This window comes from Microtus oregoni, unplaced genomic scaffold (genome assembly GCF_018167655.1).
Source record: "Microtus oregoni isolate MIOR12 unplaced genomic scaffold, Mior012 000000F_ref0000247, whole genome shotgun sequence".
NCBI lineage: Eukaryota > Metazoa > Chordata > Mammalia > Rodentia > Cricetidae > Microtus > Microtus oregoni.
The window spans coordinates 14011318-14024633 of record NW_024543059.1 but is presented as its reverse complement, the minus strand read 5'-3'; the positions used below and the strand labels follow the sequence as shown (position 1 = coordinate 14024633).

General features: G+C 50.3%; 1 protein-coding gene across 1 annotated transcript in view; it reads left to right on the top strand.

Moving 5' to 3' along the window:
- Positions 1-3603, top strand: part of Alpk3 (alpha kinase 3) — a 39984-nt gene extending 36381 nt beyond the window's left edge. The window contains exons 13-14 of the mRNA XM_041660557.1: positions 1392-1440; positions 1965-3603. Of these exons, the coding sequence (XP_041516491.1) occupies positions 1392-1440; positions 1965-2310 (395 nt within the window). The 3' untranslated portion in view covers positions 2311-3603. The remainder of the gene's footprint in view (positions 1-1391; positions 1441-1964) is intronic.
- Positions 3604-13316: the final 9713 nt, after the last annotated feature.

The window sequence follows — 13316 nt, the reverse complement described above, 5'->3', positions numbered from 1 at the left end:
ACTAGACTGGCTTCCTGTCTCCCCAAGCACGGGGACTGCAGGTGGACCCAACGGCACCCAGTGCCAGTTGCATTTAAAGGAGCTCAGGCCGCTTGCTTATTTTCTGGAGCACTACACGGGATTTAACTCAAAACCCCCAGTCGGCTCTCCGACACCTCCTTTCCCTGCCGCCTTGCTCTCGACTTTCTCACTTCCCAAACCTCCCAAACTCTCTGCTACCATAGCGCAAAAAGCTTTATTGCCACACATGGTACTGTGTACCTGGAACTGTGAAGCCAAAGCAGAAGAATTGCGAGTTTGCAGCCAGTCTGAGCAACAAGGGAGACGCCGTCTCAAACACAGATGAACCGCCATCCCAGCAAGTAGAGACAGGAAGATCAGGAGTTTGTGGTCGTCCTGGGCTATGTAGTGAACTTGAAGATAACCTGGGCCACCTGAGAAGTGATTGTGTGTGTGTTGAGGCAGAGCTTGGTTGCCCAGCTTTCTCAGAAAGTGTGTGTGTGTGTGTGTGTGTGTGTGTGTTTGTGTGTGTAGCTAGGTGACATACCAAGCCACCACCGTTCACTATATGAACTCACAGCACACACCTATTATCTCAGCACTAGAGAAACTGAGTCTGGAGATCAGCAAGCTGTCTTGTAAGCAACAAAAACAACACACAGCAAAGCAACCGACCAGAAGGGAAGCAAAGCTCAGGCAGGTGAAGCCACTAATCCCTCTGGGACATAATTGCCTTTTATTCTCTGGAATGGTGTGGTCAGCATGGAGACCCTGCCTTTGGGAAGGTCGTTTGCGAGCTAAAATTCCACATGAGTGTGAGGGGCCATGAGGATAACACGAAATGGACGGTGAAAAATTAGGTGACTTATTAAGTTCATACAGCTCAGAAGTGATAGAGTTGAAATTTAAATCTAGCTCTGCCTGATCCCAGAGAGATGCTGGGCAGCTTAGAAATGGGGACAGAGGATCAGAGGCCCGAACCTCAATGCCGAGACGCTTACGGACTACCCTGTGTGAGAGATTGTCCCCCTGTCCCCGTTGCGCCAGGCTGTGTGTGCTCTCCAAGGCTGCCTTTACCTAGCCAACTCCCTGGTTCCTTAGAGCTCTTGCCTTCCTGAGAGTGAGTGCGAACCCTGGCTTAGCCAGTGTTGTTCTCTGCTGGTCTCATTCCTACCTTCTCTTCCCTGCTCCGACGGCTGCCCTGTTAAGAGGAAGGAGAATATTTCAGTCCAGAGCCCAAGAACAATCCACTCTGTGGACTGGCCTGGCCTATAAAAGCCGGCTTGCAGAGTTGGCTCCAGTCAACTTAGAAGTTCCTTTCTAAGGTGGCACGGTGACAGGATCCCGGCAGCTGGCCAGGCTGCCATCAACCCTCTGCTCTCTTCCCCCAGGGGTTGACTGGAAGATGACCGATGTCCAGATTGCTACCAAACTTCGAGGGTGAGTGGTTCTTGGCGGCAGAATGTCTTATAGGGTCTTCTCGGTGTGTCAGATGCCCTAACTCCTCATGACTCTCCATCCCAGAGGTGCTGGGCCTGGGGCTGTACAATCCCAGTCATGTGAACCTGTGGCCATGTAGTGACTGCTAACACCCTGGGGATACTGATCCTCCCCACCCCATACCCCTGACCCACAGTGCTCAGCCAGAAAGCTTCCTGCACTTCTGGGCTCTCTTCCACTTCCTTCATCTTTGAGACAGCTACAGGTCACAGATGAGCAAGAGTCGGGCAACTAGACCAACTAGACAGTCGGGCCCCAGACTATAACAGTCTACATTTAGAAGAAAGGCCCATTTGATGACTATGTGTCAGGATACGAGGAACCCATTTTAAATTTGGGTTTGGGGGGAAGCCTCCTGAGGTAGCACTCTGGTACAATACAACACTCTGACGTTAGCTGTCCCAGGGCAGCTACCATGGGCTTGTGACACGGCAGGGCCACTCAGTTCTTGTGTTGGGCTGCAGGTACCAAGGCCTCAAGGAGAGCTGTTTCCCTGCCCTGCTAGACCAGTTTGCCTCGTCCCACCAATGCAACACCTACTGTGAGATGCTGCAGCTGAAGCCCCTCAAGGGCCCTGAGGCTGTCCACCCCCAAGCCAAGGCCAAAGGCTCCAAGAGTCCATCGGCTGGCAGGAAAGGCTCCCAGCTGAGTCCCCAGCCACAGAAGAAAGGCGTTCCCAGTCCTCAGGGTTCCCGGAAGAGTGCTCCAAGCTTCAAGGCCACACCTCCGGCCTCTGAGGCAGTCACTGTTCAGTTAGTAGGACAGGCCCCTGCCCAAGAGGGGAGCTCTAAGGGCCAGGGCTTGCGGTAGCCCCCCTTGAGAGGCAGGGGGGCCTCTACCTGAGAGTAGACCAACAGGAAGCAGCTTGAACCAGATGGAGACGATTTCACTTCAGGACTAAACAGAGAAGGTACCCAAAGCAGCTACCCCTTGGGGACCTCTCTCAGTAACTTCACCTCATTGAAAGGCTTTGGGCATGGTACATGACCTCTTGGCCTCGTCCAGTGCCATGATTGCCCAGTCTCCCAGGCCTCACATGGGCGGTGACCTCAGCCCTCATTGAAGTTTACACTTACCACTGCTGGAGGCTCCCTGAGTCCTCTGCATGAGCTCTGCACTCTTGGCCCAAGCCCCACACAAGCAAACGTTGCTCTCTGGGGCCTGCGGGCCAGCATTTACCTTTTCACCCCTGCTTGCCCTGGCTCTCTCCCTGTCCTCAGGGCACTAGACTGCCTGTGGGGTCTAGCCTTGTGACTCTCAGGGTTTCTCCTGCCAGCTTTGCCTCACTCAGCACAGCTCATCCTGCGACTAACCTGTCCCGAGTCCAGATGGGGCCCAGGGCCCTTCTGGAGCCGCCCACCGTGTCTTTGCAGTGTTTCTGTTTGCTCTTGTTTTGTTTTCTTTGATGGTATACGTTCTTGTCACTCTGGCACTTGCTTCTTTCCCATGCTCCCTTGCTCATCTCCTCTCCCCAGGCTTTGAACCCATTGCAGTCTGCTGCCTGCCCTTCGCTAGCTTTTGCTTGTTCCTTTGTCCAAGGGCTCCTTCCATCCTGACCTCGCACCCTCCCCACCAATGGCTAGGGGAGGAACAGCCTCTCTGGCTTCACTCCACCGCAATGCACTCTGCCCTGGTTCTCCTGGGTTCTCTGCTCAGGAGGAGGGAGGTAGCATGAGGGCATGTGAACAGCTGGAGGCAGACAGATGGCTTTGACTTGGAGGCACCTTGTGCTCTGTTCTGAATGCCGTGAGGTTGCAGTCAATGTCACATCTCTGTCCTAAAGCAGTGGAAGACGGGGCTCTTCCTCCTAAGGGAGGGGACACGGTGTTCCAGGAGGGTCGCGATCTTCTGTGTGCTCCGGTAGAGAAAGATGTCTCTGAACCTACCTCCAACCATTTGCTCTTGATCCTGGGGCTCAACTCCAGATTCTCAGGTGTGGGTTCCCAGGAAATTTCTGCTGGGTCCAGCCCCCTGGGTCTTTCTAGACATCCCTCCTTGAGACCCAGGATGGGATAGGTCTGGATCTAGCCTGCCCTCCCCCCTCTTGTTAAGCAATAAAAGGCAGCAACTGTGTGTCCTGTTTGTTGCCCTCATCTGGTGTGAGCATCGATTATGAAGGGTCAAGCAGTCTCTCTGGTGTCCCTGGGCCTGTAGCAAAATGGATCTGATTTGGCTCCTAGCCTGATTTGGGTTCGGTCATCTGTGGCCACAGTTGGACAGTGAGTGCTACAAATGGAGCTCATGGCTCCTGCCCCGCGGCGGGTGTCCGGGACTCAATCCCTTCAGGACTGAGCCTTCATTTGGAAGAGGAACCGGAAGGAAGGGATCCGAGAAGAAGAGCAGAGCTAGGGGCTCAGCAGAAACTTCACCTCTGCCGCTTCCAGCAGCACAAGGAGCCCAGTAGCACAGCTTCTTGCCTTTCTCCTAGTCGCAGGTCCTTTTCTCCTCAGCAAAAGCTCATGACCTGCAACCATCCGGCCCCGCCCAGGCCTGTCCGGCCCCGCCCAGCCCTGTCCCGCCCCCACCCCAGGCCTTTCCTTGACTGACGCTTCCCTTTCCGTGGGGACGCTTGTAAAGTCTCTACCTCCTCCCTGCTCAGGTGACTCCTCACTTTTTCTTCTTACCCAGTGTGCCCCAGTTCTAGCAGCACATCCAGTAGGAGCTGGGTCATCACATATGCATTTATGCATTCAGTAGACACATACTAAGTGCCTGCTGTATTTCAAACTTAGACTGGCGGCTTTTGAAAGCCAACATGCATCCCTTTGGGAGAGATGTATATCTTTCAGGATGTGGATTTTAAGCAACAGAAATTATAATTTGGATCAACTTAATTGAGAAAACGGCTGTGGGAAGGATATTGGAGTAGATCACTCAAGAACCAAACAGTAGATCGATTAGCTTTGGGAAAGGAAGGAGCCTGGGCAGCTCCCAGTAGCTGCTCCCTTTATCCCCAATAGTTTCCTCCACCAAAATTCAAATTCTAGCCTGGGACTCAGGGACTCACAGGGTGGGAGAGAGGTAGCATTCCAAAAGTTGGGGATTATTTTCGAAACAGCATCTCAGGTAGCCCAGGCTGGCTTCAAACTCACTATCTGTAGTAGTTGAGAGGCAGGCCCCCGCATTCTGTTCCTGCACCCACATTCAGTGAAAACCCAGTTTCCTGCTTGGAGAGGGACAGGCTCAGTACCCAGCTACCAACCCTGAGTCTATTGATGTCAAAGCCGGGAGTCGCTAGCTATGGCTTTTCTTTTTAATCATAATCCCACCTTGAAATTCTGCATTCTGCGAACTGGCAAGATAAACCAAATTCAACCGTAATTATAGAACCTCCTGGATTTTGGCCTCTTGGGTTCAGCTGGAGTATGTATGTATGGCCCCTTAGGAGTCTTGTCTGTGTGACAGGACCTTCTGCCGGACATGGCAATGCCAGAAACTCTCCGTCCTGTCATGTAGCAACAAGTTTTCTTTGTCCTAGAGAGTTCCGGCCAGCTGTATCCATAACCTCTTTTCACGGGTTGCTCAGGGGTCTAAGGACCCTAAATGGTGACTGCCTTGGCTTTCAGTTGAGTTACTGCATCTTTGAGGGTGGATATCTATCTCTCTTGGGGACCTAGTGGGGAGCCGGAGAGCTGCTTCTCAAAAGGGTAATTCTTGTTGACTAGAACATCGTTTGGTTCCATAGTCTGGACTCTACCATATTTTTCTTGCTAGGGCTTAACTGTGAGCACTCTAGCACTGCCCATCACAAGCCCCACGTAATTCCCCAGTGTGCCACAGACAAACACCTCAGCACTGTTGGATCTGGCAGCCTGGTGGCAGAACTAGTTAGATCAGCTTTCCCGGCTGGAGAGCTTTCAGCTTGATTTAGGCCCAGCCGGGAGCTGTCAACCTTCTAGACTGATCAATCAGTCAAGAAATGGACCTTAATAGCAAGGAGTTTGACTCATAGCACAAAGGGAGTTAAAAAAAAGACCTCAACAGACCCACTTTCCACCAGAACTTCCTCAAGGAGTGTGTGCTGTTTGCATTTTCAAGTCCTATATTATTTCTCTCAATCTCTCTCTCTGTCACACACACACACACACACACACAGAGTGTATTATTATATACCGTATTAAGGCACCCAGGGAAACTGCTGCTCCCCCTGACATACAGACCACAGATGTAACACATCTCTTGAAGGTACTCCAGGGGAAGCCCGCAGAGCCTCACCCACTCCTCACAGAGGGCGGGGGGGGGGTCCATCTTCTTTGTCCTGCCTGAAGACAGGCAGGTGGGGATGGATGCAAGCTAGGGACCCAATAAAACATTTTTGTCTTCTGTAATCTTAGGACTTCTGTTTTTCTTGTGTTGGTCTTTGTGTTTTGTGTTTCCCAGCTTGGCCCCAACCCCTATACTCGAATGGCTCTTCCGTCCCAGCCTCCCAAGTCCCTGGGACTATAGGCACACATAAGTACAGCAGCTCTTTTGGTCTTTGATGTGACCTAGCATAGGCCAATATTTGTCCCAGATTCACACTACTCAAAAATGGGGGAAACTGCCAGGGTCTGTGAGGTTCTATACCGGATGAAGCAGCTACTGTGAGTGTGTGCACCAGCAAATACAACCTGCGCCGGAATTGCGCGGCCCATCTTCCTGAGCAACATCACACCAGTGTCTGCTCACCGAACAGTGTGTTTCCTCTATTCTGTGTGGTTTCCTCTGGGCACAGTTTCTTCTTTTCCTCATGAGACGCTGCTTCTGATCCTGCAGCTGCAGAGGGTGGACTTGGCTCATTGGCAGAACCGCAGCGTAGCGTCAGCAAAGGGGGGCTGTCTCCTGCCAGGGCACCAAGGAAATATTCCTGTCAGTTTGTGTTTGGAGTGCTCTGATTGCTGCCGGGTGAGGCAGCGTTTCAACTAGGGGCGGATTTCCAATTTTGCCGAATAGACATCTGGGCTTATTTTTAAGCCCAATCAATGGGTGCAAGCTGCACAATTTCCACAGAACCACAGCAAAGTTCCTTCTTTCACTCCTGTGGAGGGGTAGAGAAGCTACCCCCATAAAGTCTCGCTAACACGACTGCCCAAATGTGAGCTGAACAAATGGGACACCAAAAGATGTTTCAAACTGGATGGGGAAAACGTGTGAGACCTCAGCTCTTCACAAAGAACCATAGGCAACCGGGGAAAGCTGAGATGCAGAGAGGTGGCCCTCTCTAGGGAAGAGTACACCAATCGGTTGTCTAGTGCCTAATGGTCAGCCCTAAAAACAAACCTACAAGGAACACTATGTGGACACACAGGTTATATTTAGGGATATACATGCATATACACATACATATATGCATGCAATAACAATGAGAAAAGAAGGCATGATTTGGAGAAGAATGGGGAGGGGTGCATACATGGGAGGGCTTGGATGGGGGAAAGGGGAGGGAGGGATGTTGTGATCACATTATAATCTCAAAAACAAGTTGGGTGTGGCCAAAGCATCCCCCGGAACCCCAGTGCTGGGTGGCAGGAGACAGAGACAGGAATCACTGGGGCTCACTGGTTTCTAGCCTAGTTCCTGGTGCCATGAGAGCCCTGTAACAAAGGGGGTGATGGAGCAGGGCGCCCAGCAGCAACTTCTGGCCTCTGCACGCATGTGCACACGTGCACACATGTGTGTGCAATTCTGCCTCCCCAGAAACCCAACCCCCACCCCCATAGATACAAAATTAAGAGCGTTCTCTTGTGGAGACTGCTGAGTCACCTTCTGTGACTTTGTGGTTGCCACCGTCTGTGGGCAGGAGGTGCTTCTTACTGGTACTAAAGGTCCTGGGGCCAATAGAGTTTAGGGATAGTCTTTCTTTTCTTTCTTTCTTCCTTTCTTTCTTTCTTTCTTTCTTTCTTTCTTTCTTTCTGTTTTTTCAAGAGAGGGATTCTCTGTGTAACAGCCCTAGCTGTCCTGGAACTAGCTCTTATAGATCAGGTTGGCCTCAAACTCACAGAGATCCGCCTACCTCTGCCTCCCAGCACTCAGGAGGCAGAGGCAAGCAGATCTCTGAATTCTAGGTCATCCTGGTCTACAAAGTGAATTCCAGGACAGTCAGGACTTCAGAGGAACCCTTTGTTAAAAGACCCCAGTAAATAACAAGAACAACAATAATAATGTAACACACCCAGGCCCATAATGGAATATGCCCCCATTAATTCAAGAAGCTGACAGTTCTGGCCAAATTAAATGCCCTGGTTGCATGCTAAACCTCTTCAGTTTCTCATTTCTGATAAAGATTCTGACTGGAACAGACCAACTCAGGTCCTCCCTGGGATTCCTGAGGCAGGCAGGATATCGGTGGGGAACAGATCTCTCCCAGCTTCCTGCTCCTGGGGAGCCAGAACGGTCAAACAATTGGTTGCCACTTATCTAGGCTGCTGCTGCACAACCCAAGACCCCTTTTGTGGAACCTACCCTCCATGGGCTGTGGTGGGGTAGGTGGCAGCTCACAGCTGCTCTCCTCTGAACCAACAGGAAGCAAAGTTACCTGGGAGGCAACATCAGGGCCTCCTCTCCTGCTGGCCCACGGCCCACAGAGGATTTGGCAGGCTGCAGGACATGCTCCTCATTTCCCCTGTGCAGCTGAGCAGCAGCAGGCTCCAGCCGTACAGGCCTTAGACCTGGCAGCCACTGCGCTGCACTGTTCTCTCGGGGACCCGAGGGTCATGGGGGTCATCCAGGCAGACCGTGTTCTTGGAGTAGTTGGGCTCTTACTCAGGGTGTTGGGCTGGCTGCCAGGTACAGTCATCCCTCACAGAATTCACACTGGGGCTCACTTGGAAAGTCATCCAGGGACACAATGTCCTTCGCGGTACAGATCATGAGCAGAAACTGTATGTATTTCACAATGGAGGAGTCCAAGTTTGGGCCAGAATCCATCCTGGCCACCGAGCAGCGGACAAAATGGAAACAAGGGTTAGATACCGTTTTAGGGTTTCTATTGCTGTGAAGAGACACCGTGACCATGGCAACTCTTATAAAGGAAAACATTCAATTGGGATGGCTCACTTACAGGTCAGAGGTTCAGTCCATTATCATCATGGTGCAACATGACGGCGTGAAGGCAGAGATGGTGCTGGAAAAGTAGCTGAGGGGCTGGAGAGATGGCTCAGAGGTTAAGAGCTCTGCCTGCTCTTCCAGAGGTCCTGAGTTCAATTCCCAGCAACCACATGGTGGCTCACAACCATCTGTAATGAGATCTGGTCCCTCTTGTGGTGTGTGGGCATACATGCCAGCAGCACATTTTATGCATAATAAATAAATAAATCTTTAAAAAAGAAAAAGAAGGCCAGGCGGTGGTGGCACACGCCTTTAATCCCAGCACTCGGGAGGCAGAGGCAGGCGGATCTCTGTGAGTCCGAGACCAGCCTGGTCTACAAGAGCTAGTTCCAGGACAGGCTCCAAAACCACAGAGAAACCCTGTCTCGAAAAACCAAAAAAAAAAAAATAATAATAATAAAAAAATAAATAAATAAATAAAAAAGAAAAAGAAAAGTAGCTGAGGGTCCTAATCTTGCAGGCAACTGGCAGTGGACTGCCTCACTGGGCGTGGCTTGAGCATATGTGAGACAGCAAAGCCTGCCCCCATAGTGACACACTTCCTCCAACAAGGCCACACCCACTCCAACAAAGCTGCACCTCCTAATAGTGCCATTTCCTTTTGTAGTTTTTTTTTTCACTTTTTGGCTCTTTACTCTTTTGGGGGACCTGCCACCCAGCTCCCAAATAAATACATGAAGATTTATTCTTTCTTTTGAATGCCTGGTCTTAGTTTGGCTTGTTTCTAGCCAGCTTTTTTTAACTTACATTAACCCATCTACTTTGGCCTCTGGGTTTTTTCCTTTTCTTACTTCTGTATCTCTTACTTCCACTCTTACTCTGTGGCTGGCTGGGCAGCTGGTCCCTTCTTTTCTCGCTCCTTGATCTCTCTTGCTTTCTTATCCCTCTTTTCCTCCTATTTACTCTCTCTCCCTGCCAGCCCCACCTATCCCTCTCCTGCCCAGCTATTGGCCATTCAGCTCTTTATTAGACCAATCAGATGTTTTAGGCAGGCAAAGTGACACAGCTTCACAGAGTCAAACAAATGCAAGGTAAAAGAATACAGCACATCTTTGCATCTCATTAAAACAAATGTTCCACAGCATAAACAAATGTAACACATCTTTACTATTCCACAACACTCTTTGGGGGCCATTTTCTTTCAAATCACCACAGATTTCTCAAGAGCAAACTCAGATTCCCTAAATCCCAACATGGGGTACAGCTGCACGGTCAGTTCACCTCAGGTTGTTTCTCCCCCTTATGGTATTGGCTCCCTGCCACACCTCTGTGGAGGACAGCTGGAAAGAAGACAGGCAATCTTTGTGTCTGGATTCTCTGAGACAGTACAGACAGAACTCTGCAACCTCCCTGGTTGTCAATTGCTTTCATTCTTTGCTCTTTTGGCTCTTTGCTTTTTACTCTTTTGGGGGGCCTGCCACCCAGTTCCCAAATCATGACATAAGGAGGCTTATTCTTTTTTTTTTTTGGAGGGCTGTTATTTGGCTTACACTTCCATATCACACTGTTCATCATCCAAGGAAGTCAGGACAGGAACTCAAACAGGGTAAGAACTTAGAGGCAGGAGCTGATGCAGAGGCCATGACGGTTGCTTCTTACTGGCTTGTTCTTCATGTCTTGCTCAGCCTGCATTATTACAGGATGCAGGACCACAGGCCCAGGGATGGCACCACCTTCAGTGGGCGGGTCCTCCCCCATCAGTCACTAGTTAAGAACATGTTCTAAAGGCTTACCTACACCTCAACTAGGTGTATCAGTCTTACTGATTTTCTCAAAGAACCAACCCTCTGTTTCACTTTTGTGTTACTGTTTTTTTGTTTCTGCCTTATTGATTACAGATGCTTATTCTTCATTATAAATGCCTGGCCTTAGCTTGGCTTGTTTCTTGCCAACTTTTTCTTTCTTTCTTTCTTTCTTTCTTTCTTTCTTTCTTTTCTGAACTTAAATGATCCCACCTACCTTTTGCCTCTGGGCTTTTTTTCCTTTTCTTCCTTCTGTCTATCTTACTTTCTACTCTTACTCCATGGCTGGCTGAGTGGTTGGCCCCTAGTTTCCTCCTATCCTTATTCTCTTGTTCTTTCTCCCCCCTTCCTCATTTCTTCTCTTATTTATTCTCTCGGCCTGCCAGCCCCACCCATCCTTTCCCCTGTTTGCTATTGGCCGTTCAGTTCTCTATTAGACCAACCAGGTGTTTTAGGCAAAGAATCACAACCTCACAGATTTAAACGAATGAAACATAAAAAAAAGCAATACATTTTTGAATCATCAAAACAAACATTCTACAGCATAAACAAATGTAACATGCCTTAAAATAATATTCCACAATATTTCCGACTGCCCCGACTCTGTGCCTCAAAGACATTTGACTTCCTGGGTGTGATCCCTGCTGGCCACTCTAACGCTGAGGGGATCAGCCTGGAAATGACTTGAGGCATCCTGGGATGTAGGAAGGGAGTAGGGTGGCAAGACATCCAGGATGGGCCAGGGACAGCAAAGACAGCTGCCAGCTTGCCAGGGCCTGGCTCCCTGCCAAGCACTTGGTTTAATCCTCAAAGTTAGTTCCCACCCTCAGCAGTTCACAGATGAGGGAATATGTTAATTTCAGAGTTCAGGATGAATCTAGATCTCTGGGCTCCAAGCTCAAGGTTCATCTTGTGATGGGCAGCACATTAAACTCTTGTTGGAGGCCAGAGCCCTGAGGCTCCAACGTAGGGCAGAAACGGCCAACGCACTGCTGGAGGTAGGCACCTCTGGCCTGCTTCTGGACACTGAGAGGAAGAAAAGGCAGAGGAAATGGGTTGGGGGCATGAAAGGAGCCACTGAAAAGGACAGCGGCATCAAAATGGATAAAATCCTTTCCCTTCATCGAGGCTGAGTATCAGCTCTGGTCCCATCCCGGTCTTGTTCAAGGTAAACATTTATTTTATGACCAAGGGGGTCCAGGGCCCAGAATGTTGGCATTGGATCTCTGTCAGATAAGCAAGCTTTGAAGACCCTGGGGTAGTAAGATTTCCTATTGGAAAATGAATAATATAAAATAGTATACAGTTAGGGGAAATAAGGGAAATTTCTGCTCTCTGCATTCTTAACCTCCCCGTTTTATTCTGCATATGTAGTGGTTGCTGGTTAAAGGTCAGGTGTAGAGTGCACACCTGTAATTCCAGTACTGATGTGGAGGCGGGAGGATCGGACATTTAAGGCCATCCTCAGCTACACAGCAGGTTCAAAGTCAGCCTGGACTAGATGAGACCCATTTCTCCAACCCCAATAGAAAAGGAAGTTTCCCAAGAGCAGTGGGTACCCCGACTTCAATCTCTCCTTTTCCAGATGTCCGAAACAGCCAGTGGGTGCCTCTGTGTGAGAAGTATCTTTTGTGTATGTGATAAAGGGCATTAATTATTAAACAGACGTTATTAATCCCGTCGCATAGGTTTAATGTTTGGTTTCGGGACTAAATATGAAAGTGTTGTTTCTCAACTTGGCTTGTGTTGCTTGGATGGGAAGGAAGGAAAGAAGGAAGGAAGGAGGGAGGGAGGGAAGGAAGGAAATGGTGGAAGTTTGGTTTGTTTTCATGACTGTACGATGCTTAGACCTGAATCACCCCATTTGTGACAGACACTGCTCCCTATATTTCTTAGTTTCGGAAGATGAGTTGTTGATCCTTGAGAAGAGGAAGCTGAGAGAGAGACAGCGTGTAAACAAATCACCAGAATGGCTGGCAGAGGAGCAGGGAAAAACGGGGACAACCAAGGTGGCTTCCTGGAGGAGGCAGTCAGAAGCAAGGCCGAGGAGAGGTCAGTGTGGGAAAGGACAGCAGACAGAGGGCCTGGCCTTGAGTGGGCCTGGTTCTCCATCTCCTTCCCCACACCCCGAAACGGGGCTGGAGTCCCCGCCTCAGCTGTGGCCTGAGCTCTGGGGAGGTCCAACCTACTGCAGCTTTGAACTCTGCCCAGGAACAGGTCAAAGCCCAGGCAGGTTGGCCTCAGCCCTCCCCACAGCAGCCTGTCCTTCAGCCAGCTTTCCCGACACTACCTGCTCACAACAAACCCGTGAGTAGCCCAGGCTCCTCTCCCCTCTTCTCCGCAGCTGTGCGTCTGCCTGGGCGTGCCCAGGTAGCAGGCATCCCCCAGCTCTCCAGACAGGCTCCACAAGCTGCCCCCACCCCCACCTTGCAGGACAGTGTGTCTGGGGAGATCCACTTAACCATCAGGTGTTTGGACAGAGTAGGAGACCCCTAAGGCTCGGAGAAGAGAGGGAACTGCAATGGGGAAAAGCGGATTCGGGAGGCTTTTATTTTCAGATGAGCTAAAATCGAAAAGCGTCATCACCGAAAAGGTGGATGTTGGGCTTGGAATGGGGAAGCCCAGGGGTAGGACTGAATTCAGCTATGTTTGTAGCCAGGGGCTGGAACCAGGTGTTCAGGATGGATGAAATGAACACTTCATTCGCTGGCAATGGTTTTCACCTGTTGCAGGAAGCGATGGCCATTAGGGCCTCTTTTTGGGACAGTGTCTGTACCAGGTCCAGAAACCATTCCTTCTTTTCCTTCCTGGGACAGTTTACCATTTCTCCAGGAATACCCGGAACTTGCAAGGAGTTGCCTGTCAGAGGATCAGGCGTGAGGGCAGGAAGGGGGTCTCTCCCTCTCTCTGGTTCTTCTTGTCTCATTGGGCCCTCCCTTCAGCTTTGGAAGCTTCCCGACGTCTTTGTGTTTCAGCTGAAGAGGCTGTCTC